Source organism: Mastacembelus armatus, chromosome 5 (assembly GCF_900324485.2).
Source record: "Mastacembelus armatus chromosome 5, fMasArm1.2, whole genome shotgun sequence".
Taxonomy (NCBI): Eukaryota; Metazoa; Chordata; class Actinopteri; order Synbranchiformes; family Mastacembelidae; genus Mastacembelus; species Mastacembelus armatus.
The window spans coordinates 11,193,466-11,212,604 of record NC_046637.1 but is presented as its reverse complement, the minus strand read 5'-3'; the positions used below and the strand labels follow the sequence as shown (position 1 = coordinate 11,212,604).

Below are 19,139 nucleotides of genomic sequence, written 5' to 3'. Positions count from 1 at the left end.
AACTTGCGTATCCTTAAAGTAGTTTTACATTTCTCCTTCGCCTAAAGTGCACGCTTCATTGTTAGTGGACCGGGACATTACGATGATTGTTATTCCTCTTTACGTTTTTCATTTCTCGGATTTCTTCAGCGTTAAGAGTAAAAACGGGGCCACGTAGCTCGTTAGCTTAATATCAAAGTATTTGCGCCGAGAAGGCAGGTGACCGTCAATGTTTAAACTCTTATTGCAGAAACCGATACAACTCACACTTTTACTAGTTATAGCTTTTAGTAAACCCGAACATTAAATGACTCTAAAATACTTTGTGTATTTAGCTTACCTCGCTAACACTTACGTTGCTATCTCACGCAGTGTAACGTACACGGAGAGGGCGGGTCAACCCCCTCAGCTCAGCGAGCCGCTGATTGGTCAGCTGTACTTGTCATCAGAGATTCCGGATGTCTGCTGTGGTAAGAGGAAAATTTGTTTTCTGCTTCTCATTCTTGACAGCTCGTTTGCAACCGGGTTGCTGATGAAGTTATTGTAGCAAATTCGATTCGCAACCCAGCATTTCAACGGTACAAAACCTGTAAGTTTTATTGATTATCTTTATCTGTCTTATTCTAACTGACGGTTGCTTGTCTGCTCCTTGTTAAGCCAAGGCCATGGAATTGATCTGTGAATGTCGCTGGCTAGCGGATAGTGTTAGCTTTGCAAGAACTAGTCAGTATTTACCGGGTTGCATCGGAATTCACAGCCAAACATTTATCGAGATGGGAAATGAAGCATTGTCGGTAATCTGAGAGTTAGCAGGCGAGCTAACATTAGCATCATAAGCAACTTAAGCTATTAATAACCCAACGTTAACTCCGCAGCTTAACTAAAGTTACTTTGGTTTATCTGTAGTGTAACCTTCTTGCTGGAACATGCAATCACTCTTAAATCTTGCAGTTCTCATCTGTAACCAGTTTCCACAGTAATCATGTGACCTGACCACTAGTCCAGTATAAGTGATCCTTTCATAAGAGACTTGAGGTGCATGCTGTCCAACACTGATGTACAATACATTCGTTATAAAGCTGTATATTTCTGATGTTTTTAATCTGCAGTGACTGGGATGGTAACATGGAGAGAGACAGTCATCAAGACGGAGCAGTACAGAGTGTGGACACTTATGATCCACCCTCTGAAACCATTCTACCAGGTAAATAAATTATATCATTTTAAAATCAAGCTATAATTTAAGTCTTAGCTTCTTTTTAATCTTCTATTTCATCATTTAATTACGTTTTCATTTTAGCTGACACCTTGGCAACTTCTCTTTCCCTCTTGGGGAATCACACATTTCCTGATCTGCTGGAGGGAAACAGTGTGGCTGTTGAAAAAGAGAAGTCTGCAGATTTGCACCTGTCAGATGTTACACCAAAGGAGCAGGGTCTGAACGAAGAGATCAGTTCTAACCAGGTAAAAAAGCTGGAGACTGCAAAAACAGAAAACTCTGAGTGTCAGAGCAATGAATCCTCCCAGCCAGAAGACAGAGAGACAGAGGATGGTGATATGGACAATGACCGGAGCGACTCTGGGGAATTTGTTGTTACAATGCTGGCCAAGGCCAAGCTGGAGGAGCAAGGTATCGGTGTGAAGGGACGGTCATCTCCATTGTTGGAGGCAGGCACCCAGGAATCTCCTGCATTTATGTCCCATCGTGATGAGGATGTGACTGCTGATAGCTGGCGGAAGCACAGGAAGCATGTTTTTGTGCTAAGTGAAGCAGGCAAACCCATTTATTCCCGATATGGCAGTGAAGAGGCTCTGTCATCGACAATGGGAGTCATGATGGCACTGGTGTCCTTTGTCCAAAGTGGAGATAATATCATCCGCTCGGTCTACTCAGGTGAGAGCATTAATGTGATCACAGTAGCTATGATGTAATATAGAGGGAAAGTTGATTATTTACCAAAAGTGCTGCACCATAGAGAATCTGAAATACAATGAGCAAAGAGAAATTGAATGCATTTATAGTACTGATTTATATTCATGTTGTAATATTTTGAATTACAATGCTTATCTTGGAAATGCATGCTACATTTTTACTTTCTTGTGTTGATGTCAGTATTTATCAGTGTAGAGATGTCAAGCACTAGGGGCATTGTTTGTAGATACAGTATTTACTCTTATATTCAGTATTTTTCTTAATTGTTATAATTTACTGATGTCTTTCCTTCCTTCCTTCCATTAGAAGAGCACACTATGGTCTTCTTACAGAAAGGGCCTCTAGTTCTGGTGTGTGTTTCCAGCAGTCGTCAGTCTGAGCAGCAACTGCGTGGAGAGCTCCTCTATGTGTACTATCAGATCATCAGCATGCTCACCCAGGCCAGCATATCCCGCATCTTTGAACACAAGAAAAACTATGACCTGAGGAGGCTCTTGGCAGGTTCAGAGAAGATCCTAGATGGCCTCCTTAACCTGGTGGATTCTGACCCCAGCTTCCTGCTAGCAGCAGTACACTGCTTACCCCTAGCATCCTCTCTCAGGGACACTCTCAGCCAGATCCTGCAGAAAGCTATCACGCCCAATCTGGTTTTCTCCATCCTCATCGCCAAAAACCAGCTACTCACTATCGTCCAAGAAAAGACTGTCATTGAGGACACCAGGCTAGAGCCTGCTGATGTCCACCTCCTGCTCAACCTCATTGGAGCTTCCTCTGCCTTTCAGGCTGGGGAGATTTGGACTCCCATCTGCCTCCCTCTCTTTAATCCTGACTGTTACTTTTATGCGTACATTTCTTACCTGGACCCTCCAGAATGCACTGTTTGCTTGCTGCTGCTCTCAACAGACAAGGAGGCATTCTACGCTGTAGCTGAGTGCAAGAGGAAGATAGAGGAGGCCATGGTAGCTCAAAACTCCCTGAGCCTCATTGCCAAAGCCCAGTCATACAGCGTAAGCCAGGTGGGCGTCTCAGACCTCAGACACTTCATGTACAAGCCCTTCGATGTGCCAGACAACTACCGCCAGCTCACTCAGTTCACCAGGTGTGTGTGTGTGTGTGTGTGTGTGTGTGTACTTATCACTGTCCATGCAACCACAATAGGGCTTTATGTTTCAAAAACTGAAAAAGAGTGCACTGTATGTCACTGTATTTTTGTTATTGAGAGAACTTTGTGGCAGTTCTATCTGTAACTTTTACAAAACGATTTGCTTCTTGTAGCCCAGAGATGGAGGCACCGTACAGCAGTGATGAGGAAAAAATGAGATTGCTGGACCTTTATCGTTATATGCACAGCCGCATCCACAGCACATCACGACCCCTCAAGCTCATCTACCATGTGGCAGAGAGGGAAACTCTTCTAGCCTGGGTATGTAGCTGTAAGGACACATATTTAGTGATTACATACTTCTCTTCAACACCATCTTTTTTTCCCTATATTTGATTATCCTTGACATATGTACATGCAATTAAGTTAATTAAGATTTTTTTTTTTTTTTTTTTTTTACTCACACAGACAACAGACTACAATGTTAAGTTTAAACTCCTCACCCACCTCACTTTATTTTGAAAGCATTGCCAACTTGTTTTAAGTGTATAGTGAAACCGTTTGCGGCTTCCTGAGTATTTTTGGTTTTTTTTCTTCCAGTGTGAGAACTAATTTTTTCACAATACTGTGACTGCAACCAACGAATTCATTGTTTTGTCTGTAGAATGTAAGACATTGAAAATAACCTTAATATAATTTCTCACAGCCTTAATTTGTCTTTCAGTGTTATGTTTTGGCCATCCAACAGTCTAAAACCCAAAGATGTGAGATTGTTTCATATATTAGAATGAAAAACATCACATCTTTACATGTCAGAAGCTAAAACCAGTACAGTATTAATTTTTGCTCAGAAATTAATAAAATCATTATTTTAAACTGAAACTTTTTTTGTTAAACTGAATTTCTCATTAACATGATGTTTAAGAAATCTTAATCTTACTGGAGAAAAGTGACTGTAACTTGGTTACTTTAGTGCATGTAAACACATCATATGGCTGTTAGTTTGTTTTAGGATTAACTGATGTCCTCACCTGAAATGTCCATTTTCCTCTCCACTGCAGGTCACAAGTAAATTTGAGCTGTACACCTGCTTCAGCCCTCTGGTGACAAAGGCCTGTGCTATCACTGCTATCACTAAGCTTCTAAGGTGGATTAAAAAAGAAGAGGACCGTCTCTTCATCAGATACCCCCCAAAGTATTCGACCACCCCAAATCCCAGCAAGAGCTCTCGGGCTGGCAAATCTGACCAGCAAGACTCCTCAGATAATGGCTTCTTATCTCTTCTATAGGACTTTCTTAGTGCTACAAGAGTGGCTCTGCCTCATTCACCAATAGTTTGTACACTGGTTCCAAGATATTTTTGAACCCTCTTTTGACACTTGTTGGACTTGACCGACATTGACTACTGGAATCAAACACTACATTTTTCACTATTTAAGGACTGAGCTCTTTAAAAGTAGTATTATTTCTTTACCTTAAGAAGAAAGCATGTCATTGCATCAGTGCTTTCAACCAGAAACAGTCAGGGCAAAACAAATGCATTAGTGCATTTTAAACTGAACTATGGTAGAGTATAATTGCAATGATATTTAAATGTTTTTATATTGTTTTATTACTACAGCAAGAGAGACATTTTCCTCATGGACAGTGAATGTATCGCACAGATGACTCTTCATTCAACAAGCTATAACAAATCACTGTCTCTTTCTTGTGTGAGAGGAGAAAAATTAACTTAAACTACCTTTTTCAGACTAGTTACTGCATATAGATTTCTTTCATGACACAAAACATCCCAGTAACACAAAACAGGATATGCAGGACACACAAATGTATTGTGTTCTTGGGCTTAACATAAACTGGAATAACAACTGCAACTGCCAAGAAAAGGGATAGGCTACCATGCATCAAAGTGGGGCATAAACAGACAAGTTGGCCTCTATGAACTTGCTCCACATCCCATCATAAAACTGGAAAATATGGTGTGATTTCATATCCAAATGATGTTTCCACTCAAATGATCAGGTTTCATTAATTCATTACACTTTATGCAGAAACCAAGTAGAAAATCCCAGCCTGTTACACCCTTTACTGTCATTGTTATTGTTCTCATTGCTAGAAGTCAAACTTTGTCAGTCTAGAGATCATATCACTGAGCTCATGCAATGTTTTTCTGCAGATTAACCTCTAGTACAATTATCGGTTGACACCTAATGTAGTGAGTTCAGGTGACTTATCTTTTTGGACAATAGTTTTGTAAACATGGTCTATAAATGGTAGCCTCTTCCTTGTGTCTTCTGAGGAATTTCCTGTTAATTCAAGTCTTGTATGTCTACAGTATTATGAAATAAATCCTAGGTTGCACAGATCTTCAATGGTCCTAATTATGTAGATGTCGTGAATCAGCTTCATTTATTGTCTACCAGAGAATAATAAATTAATATTAAGTAATGCTTGGTTACAGGGGTGTATACTGGAATCAGTTTCTGAATTTCCTGGGAAGAACTATGCAATTAAATATGCATAGTATGTAATTAAATATGCATAGCTAAAACAGAGATGGTATAGTTCCATTTAATTGTCTAACATTAGAGTCAATGCATAGCAGGTGACGGGCATTCAGTTCAACAAATAAAAATGAAGTTTGGCAATGATAAATGAGTAATGGATGAATGTATTGAATTACATAACTCTCTTTCCAGGTAGCATTATAGGAATAAATCAGGAAATCACTGACCTGTAAAATCCTGCTTCCACTTAGCAGTGTCATTTGCTGTGTCTAACTTCAATCTAATCTCACCTAAATCAAAGCAAATGTTTTCAGGAAGACCAAAGCCTGAGCAACTATTCAGTGTGCTCAGTGTAAGCACCAGTAGTGAACTGGTACAAGTTTCAAACCAAAATGAAACTTACTTTAGACTTCAAGCTGTGATGTGTACCAAACACATTATGAGCACATGGCAAATACTGTACCAAGTTAATGGTAAATAATACGTATTAGTACAACTTGTTTTTCCTGTAATATTCTGTGACTCAAAACGAAGCCAGGCCGCTAACAGGAAGTCCTGTTTAAAGCATTGCAATAGCTTTTTCATTGGCCCAATTAATGTGATATAGTACAAGTTAGTTGATGACTGAAACACAAATACTTAACAGTATGGCCACTTGATATTTCCTTCTTCAGAGGTTTAATATGATCACCTTGATGATTTGCATTGAGATTGGATTAAAGGATAATATGGAAAGCTGCAAAGATCAAACCTATTGTCTTTTCCATTCTGCAAAAAAAAAAAAAAAGCAACAGTATGATTTATCTAGCAAATACTAACCGATTTGTCTGTAAAAAAATTGCATACATAAATACATATGCAGTAGTTTGAAACAGCATTTATTCTGCATGAGAAAATATTGTCCCAGGCAGATTGTAGATCTTGCAGTACAATTCAAATAACAAGATCAAAAATCTCCCGTGCCTCCAAGAAAAACAGAAAACCTCATGTAGGCGAACGCCGTCACTATTCTGTTCCGACATGTTGGTGAATACCATCACTAGTACAAAGATCTACTAAGCATCATACATAAATCTTTTCAATATTTTACTTTTTAAATACCACTCTTAATGCCACAAATTATAAATTAAAATCTAAATTTGATTTTTGCATTCCTTAAATTACCTCATGTAAGCCAATATAAACAAACATTTACATATGTACAAAACTATACACATGCACCTTTACTACACTGAGATTGTATACATATATTTATATACTGTACACACACACACGCACACATATCCACACTCACACACACACACAAGGTTTTTGCCACATATGGCTCCAGGAGTTACCTCTCCTATGTTTTTGTTTTTTGTTTTAAAACAGACCAATTGTGCTTTTCAAGTAATTTCAGCCAGATTTGCAAACAGTTGCAAGTTCTTCAGTGAGTCATTGCAGTAGACTTGCTTTATAACCACAAAATACTCAGCTTCATCTCTGTAGTGGCTTCACATCTTACTAACCAAATAGCTGCAACATTCTAGTTTCATAATAATACAGTTTCACAATATGGAAAAATAAGTAAAAACTTCTTAAGTCCCACCTACAACACGTCACAGCTGGACTAAAAGTTCAAGAGTGTTTGCACTGACAGCTATTTGACCAAAATGTTTCAGTATTTCTATTCCTTTCAAAATATCCATGGTGCATATTTTGCATTCACTGAGCAGCTTTCCAAATTGCTAAACAGTACGTACATACACAAAAGACATTCCAGGAGTCAAATATATAGCCAGTTATACTTCACTTCATCTTTACTGTGGCTTTAAATTTGATGTCAGTACCTACAGTTGTAGGTTTGACTCATTTCTTTTGATAATATTATGAATGAATTTCAGTGGAAGAAAATCTATATGCAGCAAAGGAAATGTCTTAATTTCAAGTTTATATATTACTTGCAGAGCATTTAGGATATCTCAGAGAACATTTGAAGGCAAAAACCCAAAACATTTTTGTCCATAGCTATCAAAGCCAAACCTGGATAAAGTCTGAATGTGGCGTAAGTGTTAAGTGGGACTTTCACACGCCATTAAACACAGTGACATTTCAATGGCAAATACAATCTACATATGTTGTGAATGAAGACAATCCCTTTGATGAATAAATATTTACATTTTTCTCACTTTGGCCTAAAATAAAAACTTTATATGAACACATAGCAACAGTGGTTGTGTAAAACCTTTTTAGAAAAATCACAATAAATGAACAAATTGATCTATGAAAATGTCTTTAAAGCACCTTTTCTCTCCATTTTAAAAACCAGTTTTAATGCAGAAAACCTTCAAATACCATTACCTGCTGGACATATAATACACTGTTTTACTTTCCCACATGTTTAAGATGAAGCTTGTATACATATTACCAGGCAGCCCGTTTAAAATGGTAACAGTTTTGAAGATTTTATATAAAATTGGAGGGAGTAAAGTTAAGATTTCCTCTCACGTGGTTTAAATGTGCCATGGCCCGGTCATAAGCAGTGTGTACAGACTTGCGAACACTGGGTTTCTTGCCTTCCATTAATCGCAGTTTGTCAACAGTGTCATCCATCCCCAGTGGCTGTAGTTTGTTACGAGGGAGCCATTGCCTGAAAACCAAAGTGACAAAAATGATGCAACATGACTACTTCCATTAGTTTTTAAATTCAGCAGGTGGTTTATCCTATCTGAATCTTACCAAGTTCTTTTGGTGTCAAAGAAGAGCACTAGGAAGAGCTTCTCGCCTTCTTCTGTTTGTCTCCACTCGCCCAGTTTGAGCACCTCCACAGGAGGCACTGGAATGGGGATGCCGTTATGAAGAAGCCCTTCCTGGGGCATGTTTGGATCAACAATCTGTAACAGCAAATGTTGTTACATAACATTTGATCCCTTCTATGGGATCTAACAAAGGCATTTTAAATTAGCGCTCCAGACAGAGATAGAAAGGAAAGCTTGATATGTACAATAAACTGAAAGACCCAAATACATTCTCACCATTGCTGGATATGATGGATATCCTCTGCATTTGGCCCACACTAGATCCAGTGGTGCAAGCTTGGTCTCACTATCTAAAGACAGAAGTGTAGACTTTCCTGTGAATAGGATATTCCAATACATCCAATTAATTTGTATTCATGCCAAATCTTGAACCCAAACCTAGAACTGAACTGAATCATACTGGTCATAAAAATCAAATATTTTTTGCGTGTAAAATCTCACATGATGCTTCCAACAAAAACACACACACAAAAAGAGGCATTTCACTATTTTATGACTGCCATCTCATGATACACACCAGGCCCAAAGATATCTCCATTCTCATTGCTAGGGACCTTCGCCAGAGCAGGTTTACCCCGACTACGTTTGGGTGGGGAGACACTGCAGCTGTAAACAAGAGAAAAGAAAGACAAAAGAGGTGGGAGATTTTTAACATGTAATAACTGACTGGCTTTTTGGCTGCCTGTGAGTAGCCAAAATAATCTGTGAATGCAACACTGACACAAGACACACAAACCTGTTAGGTAGTACAATATCAAGTCATGTATGTGCCCACCTGATGAATATAAGACCAATATTTATGCGGTTATACCTCTATTTTGGTATCCACCAAGTTGTGTAGGAAATATCTGGCTCTTTGGCTGCTAAATTCTCACATATTTTAACCAATTAGTCACTGATATATTAAGTGGGATTTAGTTCTTTTATGTCAAAAACAGTTGTCTGCTGTAGCTAAAACTGACTTAAGTGAAATTTTCTGTGAGACCCCATTCACATGAAAGTAGTCATAATCGACTGTTCATGTACCATTACAGCAGTTTTATGGTTTTATGGTACAATTTATTATGTGGGTACAGATACAATTCGATACTCACTTTAGTTTCTGGTCATCATCATGGTCTGCAGAGGTGTGCTTTCCATTTGCCAGTCCTACCAAAAAAAAAACAAAAAAACAAATAAAAAAAAAAAAAAATAAAAAAAAAAACACCACAGTGAATCATCTGCCTCCATTTAACCCTATCCTCCACACCCACACCAACTATCATTATATGCTCCTTCACCTCCACTTTGGTCTTCCTCTATCCTCTAGGCCTCCTTCCTGGCAGCTCTAACCTCGGCATCCTTTTACCAATGTATTCCAATGTGTTCACTCTGAACATGTCCAAACCATCTCAATCTGGCTTCCCTGGCTTTTTCTCCAAAGCATCTAAAATGAGCTGTCCCTCTGATGTACTCATTCCTGATCCTATCCATCCTCATCACTCCCAGAGAGAACCTCAACATCTTCAGCTCTGCTACCTCCAGCTCTGCCTCCTGTCTTTTTCTCAGTGCCACTGTCTCTATAAACCATACAACACTGCTGGTCTCACCACTGTCTTGTCCACCTTTCCTTTCATTCTTGCTGACACTCTTTTGTCACACATCACACCTGACACTTTCCTCCACCCATTCCAACCTGCTTGTACACGTCTCTTCACTTCTTTTCCACACTCTCCATTGCTCTGGACTGTTGACCCTAGGTCCTTAAAATCTTCCACCTTCTTCACCTCTACTCCCTGTAACCTCACCGTTCTACTTGAGTCCCTCTCATTTACACACATGTACTCTGTTTTACTGCGGCTAACCTTCATTCCTCTCCTTTCCAGAGCAAACCTCCACCTCTCTAGATTTTCTTCCATCTGCTCCCTGCTCTCACTACAGATGACAATGTCATCTGCAAACATGATGGTCCACAGAGATTCCTGTCTAACCTAATCTGTCAGTCTGTCCATCACCACAACAAACAAAACCACAGCTCCTCTCTCGGCACCATCATACACTTTTTCCAAATCTACAAAGACACAATGCAGCTCCTTCTGGCCTTCTCTGTACTTCTCCATCAGCATTCTCAAAGCAAATATTGCATCTCTGGTTCTCTTTCTTGGCATAAAGCCATACTGCTGCTCACAAATGCTCACTTCTGACCTCAGTCTAGCCTCCACTACTCTTTCCCATAACTTCTTTGTGACTCATCAGCTTTATTCCACTGTAGCTTCTACAACTCTGCACGTCTCCCTTGTTAAAAATGGGCACCAGTACACTTCTCCTCCATTCCATTTCTCCTCTCACTCTCCAAGATCTTGTTAAGTAGCCCAGTCAAAAACTGCCACCTCTCCTAAACACTTCCATACTTCTACAGGTATGTCGTCAGGACCAAATGCCTTTCCACTTTTCATCCTCTTCAACGCCTTCCTCACTTTGTCCTTACTGATATTTGCTACTTCCTGCTAACATTTTCCTCATTCATCAACTCTTCAAAGTATTCCTTCCATCTTTATGGGATATATATGTATGGGTTTATTCTTATAAAACATTGTCAGGATTTTTATATACCTGCTTCTCTGGGTGGCGGTGGGAGTTTGTCAATTTCACTTTCTGAGCTTAGGCCTCTGGACCTCAGTTGGTGCGAGGAAGGAGAGGGAGGTGTAGGGGAGGCGTTTGGAGTAGGCGGTAAGATGATGTTGGTTACACTCGGTGAATTTGGGCTGACAGGGGTGCCATCCAACCCGTTAGTTTTTCCCTCAGACATTTTTGCGTTCTGTTGTGGTGGGGCCTTGCTTTTTGCCATCCGTGCTCCATTTTTAGCTTTCTTAAACAGAACGGATGTACGGCGACCAACTCCAACCAAAGGCTGTGTTGGGGGAGTACCCAGTGGTGTAACCTCGTGAACAGCGTCCTGTTGTGACGATGGCGTTTCACCCACTTCAGCCTCATCTTCTCCCTGGCTTTTGCTCCCACTGCGGGATGACCTCTGACGCTTGTAAGAGCGCCCAGGCGATCTTCGCCCGCCACTTATGATGCCCAGGACAGGGGGCTCAAGAGGTGCATCTCCTGGCAGTGGTGACGACACTGGGCAAGTAAGTTCTAGCACAGGTGGTGCATCATCTGGATCAAAGAGAAATTTATTTAAGAATTATCTATATAAATACTGAAATTCTATAAATACTACTAGAATTATATTAAAAGTGCAATTCTGAAGATTGTACATATAAACACAAGTAAAAATGGGACAGGACGAGGTGTCTCTCAGCTACACTATCCCCCTCTATGACATTCTGCTACTTCCACAGCCCTTCTGTTGTTATTGAAGGTTCTCTACCCTGTATTTTACGTCTCACTAAACCTTTCTAGTGGCTACAAAGAATTTCTTTCACACAGTAAATAAACAGTGCAGAATATTACCTGTCCCAGAATTGGACACTGCAGTCAAAGGTCCATTATCTACAACACCTGTCTTCTCAGTTTTCTTTTCCTTATCTTCCTCATCCTCCTCCTCTTCATCGTCTTTGTCCTTGTCATTACCATTAACGGACTGAGTATTTTGTTGCTGCTGGTTCATTTTTTGTCTGAGCGTGTTGATTTCTCGACGCAGCAGCCTAATCCGTTTGGTTCTGCCACCACTTGTACGCATAGATGTAACCATGTCCAGTTTGTCCAGTAAGGCCTTTAGCTGCTCATCTGTGGTTAAGTGCAGTCTGTTCTCTGGATCCAGCAGAGAGTCGACTAGGGGGAAAACAGGCACAGCAATAGATAAGGTACATGGGTTACGTTCAAAAGAAATAGCAAGTTCCCCTTCTCAACTCACCGTCATCCCACGTACACTGGTAGAAGCCATGTTTGCTCGGAGCTTCTGGGAGATGCATGCCGGTGTTGGGGTCCAGGCCAATGCTCTGAGACTGCCTGTGGGCGTGGCGGAGAATGGCTCCACCCACCTCTCGCAGCTGTAAAGCTGCCTTGTGAAACATAGTGTCTTTGGAGTTGTATTTGAGGCAGTTGGAAATCATGAGGTCAAAGTCCTTTTCTATGTCAGCAACTGAGCAGTAGGCATGTCCTTCCATTTTGGTACGCATGGTGGAGAAGTCCATGGGTTGGGAAATAAACTCCAAGTAATCTGGGACCTTTGTGAATGATTACAATTAAAATATTCATGACTCATAATAAAAATTGATGACAAAAATGCTGCGGAATGAAGAGTGTGTTTTTAATAAAATTGTTTTCTAACTGTACCAACCTCTGACAGATTGACAGGCTGAGTGAAAATTTTGGCTGTGTCCTTCTCTTGCAGTTGGTCCAAGGTTGATCGCAAAAGCATCAACACAGGCGTCAACTTCAACTCAAGAGCAGCCTGCTGAATTTTCATCTGCAGTGTGATGACGCAAACCCACAAGGGAGAAGAGAGGAAATACAAGGTCACTTTACAGTGTTCAAGTGAATGACAAATGCTGAAGAGACCAACGATTAAAGGTGCTTTCCAATATCAACTCATGTTCTGAGTTTAAAGATGAATCATTTGAGTTATAAAATACCCATCACAGCTAGGTAGCCTTTTTATTTGCTTGTTTTGTCCACTCAATTCACATTTCAGAAGTTGGATTTGGAACAATTTAACTTAAAATATTTGAATAATGAATTATAAAAGTTGTTTAAAACTGATTAATTTTCTCAAATGACTAATTAATTGACTGTTTCATCTTTGTTCACATTACAAATCTTTTATAAATAACACTGACACAAGATATACAAATACCCCAATTAAATATAGTATGCCATAACCTCACACTTCCTCAGTAACACACCTGTTCTCTCTTTAGCCTCTCTCTCTTGCGGATGAGCTCCACCAAAAGTCTGGCTCTTTCAAGGTCTTGCCTCAGCTTTTGCCAGTATCGAAGCTCCTCTCTTGCAGCACACAACTTCTCATCAGGCTCTCTCTGAACACACAGCAACAAGCATACAAAGCGATCCCATTTCTGGTCCAACTTAAACATCCATTATAACTATCATTTCGTACAGTATTTTGACAGGAGGCAGGGGGAGGTATTTTGCCTCTGAGACTAAGGTTTGCTCCTGGGCTCAGGACAGGTTCCAGACTTTTAGCAGAAAGTCTGAGTTTTCCAGCCACAAAAAAATAAGTCCAATTTCAAAAATCAGCAGTTGTAAATTTAAAGCTATAACATTACTATTTTAATGAAAATTAACATATTAAAACTGGTAACTAAACATTTTTACATGTTGTTGCCCTTTACAGCAGTGAAAATGAAGGGTGAAGGGTTGTGTGAAAGCTTGTCATCTACGTGAATCATTGCAAAGTGTCTGCCTTAGGGCCACAGTCACATTTTGTCACAAATGGCAAAACCACCATGTGCTTAGCTTGCAGTCAGATCTGAAACTAAGGCTGAAAGTGCTGGTATATTTTCATTCAACACAGTTTCCTGTGACATAACATGTGATCACACAACAATGATTAAATACACCACATAGTGTACTCGTCATCACACTGCAGTTGCAGAAGTTGTTTTCATTCAAATATTGATTTTATTTTATGATTTTCATTTTTACATACACGGCCCATCATCTTTCTCTTTACCTGTTCCGCAGTCCTGTGGGCCTGTAGATGGGAATGAAGTCGACGTATTAAAGGCATCCCATTTCGTGACTGTCGTTTCAGCAGCCAGTAGTTATGAAGCCTCTGCATGAACTGATTCTTCCTTTGGACATCAACTCCTGTGCAAATCTTGTTCAGTCTGTGGAAATTAAACAGTTATTGGTGGTCAAAGCAAACTTAGCAAAGCTAACTTTTAACAGGGCCATTTAAAATATCAGAAAAATGTCTGAAGAAATTCTCAATTCCCTAGAATATATTAGCGATGGGAGCAGTGTTTCCAAAGAATTCCTGAAAGAATATTAACAGACTCTTTTAAGGCAAAGGAGACTTAAGTAAATTAACAGGGCTTGCTGACTTATGTAAATGTCGAAAGTATGTAGATGTCACACCTGTGAGAGGGGATCTGAGGCACCAGCAGAACCGGCATGTTCGAGCGACGTGTTGACCCAGTAGACCCTTTTGTATTCTTCTTTTTCTGGCCCTTAGAGGCCTTCTTGTTCTGTGGGGAGGGGGGACTTTGAGTATATGACCTCTGACCCCGGTTCCCTCTGCCACCCACCATTCTTCCTTCGACTGACTCATCTCCGGACCCGTCACGCCGAGATCCAACAGGAGAGTGATGCTCACAGAAAGCAGTCTTCTTTACAGAAAAGGTGGTACCATTTACACCTGTCTCTCGGACTGGGTCTATCTTCATAAAGAGGCCAGCCTTCTGGGCGCAGGTGACATGAAAGGCCCTGTAACAGTTGGCTTTGTGGCACTGAATGGATGCTCCCCTGCCTTTCTGCTTACACAGGTAGCAGGTGAGTTTCCATCGAGCAGGAGGGATGTTCTTGACACCCTCAACGGGCTCCAAAAACACTGTGTTGGCAAAGCATACCTCCGGGATCCATATGGCACAGACAACATGGGCCCAACGGCCATCACTTGTCTGTTTGAAGGCACCTCCTCTGTTCGGACAGAGCACACAGTCTACAGGACGGGAGGGGGACTGCAGGCAGCAGCGACATAGCCACTGGCCCTCAGGTACATAGGGCACACCGTAACACTCCTGGTGGACAGCCAGGTTGCAGATGTCACAGAACAGAATGACATTACTGTTTAGGCATTCGTCATCCAGACAAACACAGCAGAAGGCATCTTCATCAACAGCACTCTGGGACAGAGCCTGGCTCCGGGACTCCAGGATGGACTCCCTTTCCAGACGATCAATCAGCAGCTCAAAAGTGTCTGGAGGCACAGAAGCATGGCCATCAGACACCCTCTTCTGATTCACCATCTCCAGCCAGGCCAGGTCCTCCTCATCCATGTCGTACTCAGCCACACTGTCCTGTTCCTCTCCTGATTTTTCTATGTAACGATAGTAGGCTGCTGGGAGAGGAGGTGCCTCTGAAGGACAAACTGAACTCAACACACGAAAGGTAGGCTTAGGCAAAGAACCTTCATGTGGTAGGTGCTGGAAAGAATTAGTAGCTCCTGTGTGCTGCTGGGAGCCAGACCGTTGGTTCTGTTGAGATGTATTTTTACCACTCCTCCTGCTTTTACTGCTAGAGGGTTTCCTCCACGATCTGGTTTTACTTTGAGTTTGCTCACTGTTCTCCTTGTTGCTATTGCACTCAGCAATGTCCTGGGCCATCATCTCATCCTCAGTTATAACTGGCAGCAGATCTGTGATGTTAATCCGATGGAGCCTTCCATCTAGGTCCACTTCCACTATTTTCTGTGCTTGAGCATATGTCAAAGTCTCCCTGGATGGTGAGAGCTGCAGTCTGTAGGGTGAGGGGGGACGCAATTGGCCAGATGAGCCCCTGCCCCTTCCTCTCCCTCTGCCTCGACCCCTACCCATGTTGAGCCTGCTAACAACTGTCTCACATCCCCACCTCCTCACCTTCCGCATGGGAGTTTACACCAGCACCTTAACAGATGAGAAGGGAGAAAAAAATAATTAATTTACACTGTGATTTAACTTACGGCATCGGCACTAGCTGATGTATATTCACATTTGAAATTAGCAGAAAATATAAAGGCTTCCATATAAACCAGAAGGCCTGTAATCTTTCTGATGAGTATTACATTTTAACTGAACATAAGAACACAAGCAAATAAATGCAGTTTATTTTGGTATAAGTTGCCTTTATTATATTGTTTTACATTCTGTAAAAAGATTGTTGCACTTCAGTCCTGTTGGAAGCTACTGTTTTGTCAGTACTGTTTTGCATATGTCGCTTGTACTCCATACCATGTGATCATGGTCTTCAGTCTCTAAAATCCACAATCTGAATCTGATTTTACTGGGAAATAACCATATGGATACCAGATTGTTAACCTACCACTACAAAACTACTATTGCGCCATTTCAACTGCAAAGACTGACTGGACTGACCACTGTAGATCTGTGTCTCTATGAGTGTTTGTGTGCATATACTGAGACACCTTCCTCTACTATAATACTTTCATTTTACCTTGTTAGTGGTATTTTTTCTTAATAAAAAAAAATCATTTTGAGATAAGAAAAAAAGTCATAAACAATGTAATTGATTAGTAATTATAAAATACTGCTTTGATATATAAATAATTAAAAACAATTAATGAATTGGGGTCACGTCTGGTGCTCTTGTATTAAAAACACAGCATGTTTCCTCAAGTGCTCCTGCTGCACAAACACCTACAGTAGGTTGTACTGATTGCACGCATGCAGCTCGGCCGTCTCTCCATTGGCCCAAGCATACGCCTGTAATACCGCCTCATTTATTCCAGCCCAACCACACGGCAGCATCTCCTATTTTTTCCCTGTTGCTGTGCGTAGTTAGGTTGAAGAGCGCTAAATACCAACCCTAGTATCTAACATCTGTCAGCCATTTTAACGCACAACAGCGGAGATAACATTTGGTCTTGCAAGTTGATCAGCAGCCCAATTATACATGCCAAAAGCAACAAGAAAGCAGACGCACTGTATGCACCGTGGCCGAATGCATAAATTGACCGCATGTACACGTCAGATCACGACACCGCAAATGTGCAAGGTTTGCGGAGTATTGCTTTGTACTACAGACCCCTGCAAAAAGATTGTCTCTCACTCTCTGCTGTGATAACGTTACTCGGTCGGAGAGGACACACACACAGAAGTCGTGTCCTGTAGCGAGACAGGTTTTCTAAGCTGAAAACACTGAAATGTCACAGTCGCTTACCTTGTAAAACCGTGCTCCGCAGTGCGAGTGTCAGACGGAATAAGTGCAGCTAGCTAAATGTCAGCTAGTGACGGACTACAACCGAGGCGGACATGCTAGCCGTTAGCTTAGCTAGCCGGTGATTTCAGGAGCGACAGCGTCATCTTCAGCGCTTCACTTCCCCGCCGAGACTTCGGTCAAACACCCAAACTCGACCCGGTCTCATAGCGATAGCTCAAACCATCCAAATGATGGTAGCTATTAACTTGTGGTCACCAAAATCCCGAAGATATCAAATTAATGTACCTTGGATGGGGCTAAATATTCAGTCAAGATGGCTTGAAAAATACGCCCCTTTGGAAAAAACCACTTCAGCCAATGGGACGGCGCCGCTTCACCTCGCGTGCAACGCGCACCGACGTCTGATTGGTCAACGCGACAAATCGAATTCATCGATGTCGATCTGTAGCTCATCACAGAGACGAGCGTTGAGAAAAACAACGACGCATATATTGCGCGCCTTACAGCCTCAACTCCATTTCCCTCAGACACCATATTGTACCTGTTACACACCTGCTGGTTCTGGGGAAGCTTGTATTTTAAAAAATCTTACATGTAAGTGTACCAACCACATGAAAAAAGAAAACAATAAAGAAAACAAATGCAGAAATAATCAAAATCAAATCAAATCTCTTTATTGTCACACATCATGGACACAAATGTACCAATGGTGAAATTCTTAGGTACATCACTCTGTGCCATGGCAGTACAAGCAACAAGATATAAGAAATAAACAATATACATAAATAACTATACACATTTGCACAATACGCAATAGACATTTGTACACAATATGCAACATACACTTTCCATAATATACACATAATACACAGTTTACTCAAGAGACTTATAAATGTACGTATAGATTTTATTCATGCTTACGGTGATGAAGTATTTCTTAAATTAGTGTGTATTATGGGTTTGCAAAAGAGATGGCCTGGGATAGGGTCCAGCAGATCCCTGTGACCCTAAATAGGAATAAGTGGGTTTAGATAATAGAAAGATGGATTGATGGATTTATGTGCTATTTGGTTTTGTTTTATCTCAGATGACCATTAAAAAGCCCACAGCCCAAAATGATGTATTTAGACTGTTTCTCGATATTCATTTTTAATATCATGCATGACAAAGAAAGCAGCGAGTCATCACATTCAAGAAACTGAATTTGCTTGAAAAATGACTGAAACTATTAAGCAGTTGTCAGAAAAGTTTACTATACATTTTTTGTCACTCTAATCCACTGATTCACATTTCAGGATCATTTAGACACACTAAATGGTTGTCATCACATGTTTGGCATGGAAATGGAGATGTTGACATGCAAGCTCTAAAGCAGCTTTATAGAGGATTCTCAACTGTGTGATATGGTTGAAAATGTATGGGTATGTGTGTAGCCTAGGTTTACGTACATATGGCCTATATGACTTTCTTCTTTGAAATAGCAATGTGAAAAGCATAACAGTAGGGAGATAAACTTTATAGAAAATATAACCAGTTCACGGTTGAATAAATAAATGTGAACTCATGATCTCATATGTCTATCATCTTGGCTGTGGACATGCATTACATTTATCATTAGCAGAAATTATTCATGCTTTCATTAGCTGAATTGACAAAAATGATTCCATTAAAGTAATTGCAGCAAATATTGTGACCTAATGTTTCAGCTGGCACTAGATTTGAGAGTAGTATTTTGTTACCAAAGCCAACAATGATTTTTGAAAAATTAAGTTCATCCACTGGCAGAAGAAAATGCACTTATTTCAGATTGCAGAATAATCATACGAATGTTAATATGCAAAAAAGATTGGAACTAGAACCAGCTTTTTTGCAGGCATGTGCCATCATTTTTCATGCAATAAAATGATTAAACCATATTGTAAATATATAATATATTGATTATGTATGTAATCAGGTGAACAAGACATACAAAGAACTAAATATATCATGGA

The 19,139-nt window shown here is 40.5% G+C and overlaps 2 protein-coding genes across 4 annotated transcripts; one reads left to right on the top strand and one right to left on the bottom strand.

Annotated features, from left to right (window-relative positions):
* Positions 1-327: 327 nt before the first annotated feature.
* Positions 328-5,380, top strand: mon1bb (MON1 secretory trafficking family member Bb). Of its 2 annotated transcripts, none has more exons than XM_026306422.1 (6): positions 328-449; positions 1,089-1,183; positions 1,280-1,873; positions 2,219-3,011; positions 3,188-3,335; positions 4,076-5,380. In XM_026306422.1, exons 2-6 carry the CDS (start codon positions 1,105-1,107, stop codon positions 4,301-4,303), a joined length of 1,842 nt encoding a protein of 613 aa, XP_026162207.1. In that variant the 5' UTR covers positions 328-449; positions 1,089-1,104; the 3' UTR covers positions 4,304-5,380. The 2 variants fall into 2 exon arrangements, with proteins under 2 accessions (XP_026162207.1, XP_026162206.1); XM_026306421.1 differs by having other exon boundaries at positions 437-568.
* Positions 5,381-6,383: 1,003 nt separating this feature from the next.
* Positions 6,384-17,503, bottom strand: brpf3a (bromodomain and PHD finger containing, 3a). Of its 2 annotated transcripts, none has more exons than XM_026307098.1 (13): positions 17,149-17,503; positions 14,350-15,875; positions 13,943-14,099; positions 13,155-13,286; positions 12,590-12,718; positions 12,164-12,476; positions 11,761-12,081; positions 10,912-11,463; positions 9,414-9,468; positions 8,837-8,925; positions 8,536-8,633; positions 8,240-8,394; positions 6,384-8,150 (listed from the first exon to the last, which is right to left on the bottom strand). In XM_026307098.1, the coding sequence occupies exons 2-13, from the start codon at positions 15,855-15,857 to the stop codon at positions 7,967-7,969; spliced, it is 3,693 nt and encodes a 1,230-aa protein (XP_026162883.1). In that variant the 5' UTR covers positions 15,858-15,875; positions 17,149-17,503; the 3' UTR covers positions 6,384-7,966. The 2 variants fall into 2 exon arrangements, with proteins under 2 accessions (XP_026162883.1, XP_026162884.1); XM_026307099.1 differs by having other exon boundaries at positions 8,536-8,609; positions 17,149-17,502.
* Between the last annotated feature and the right edge of the window lie 1,636 nt (positions 17,504-19,139).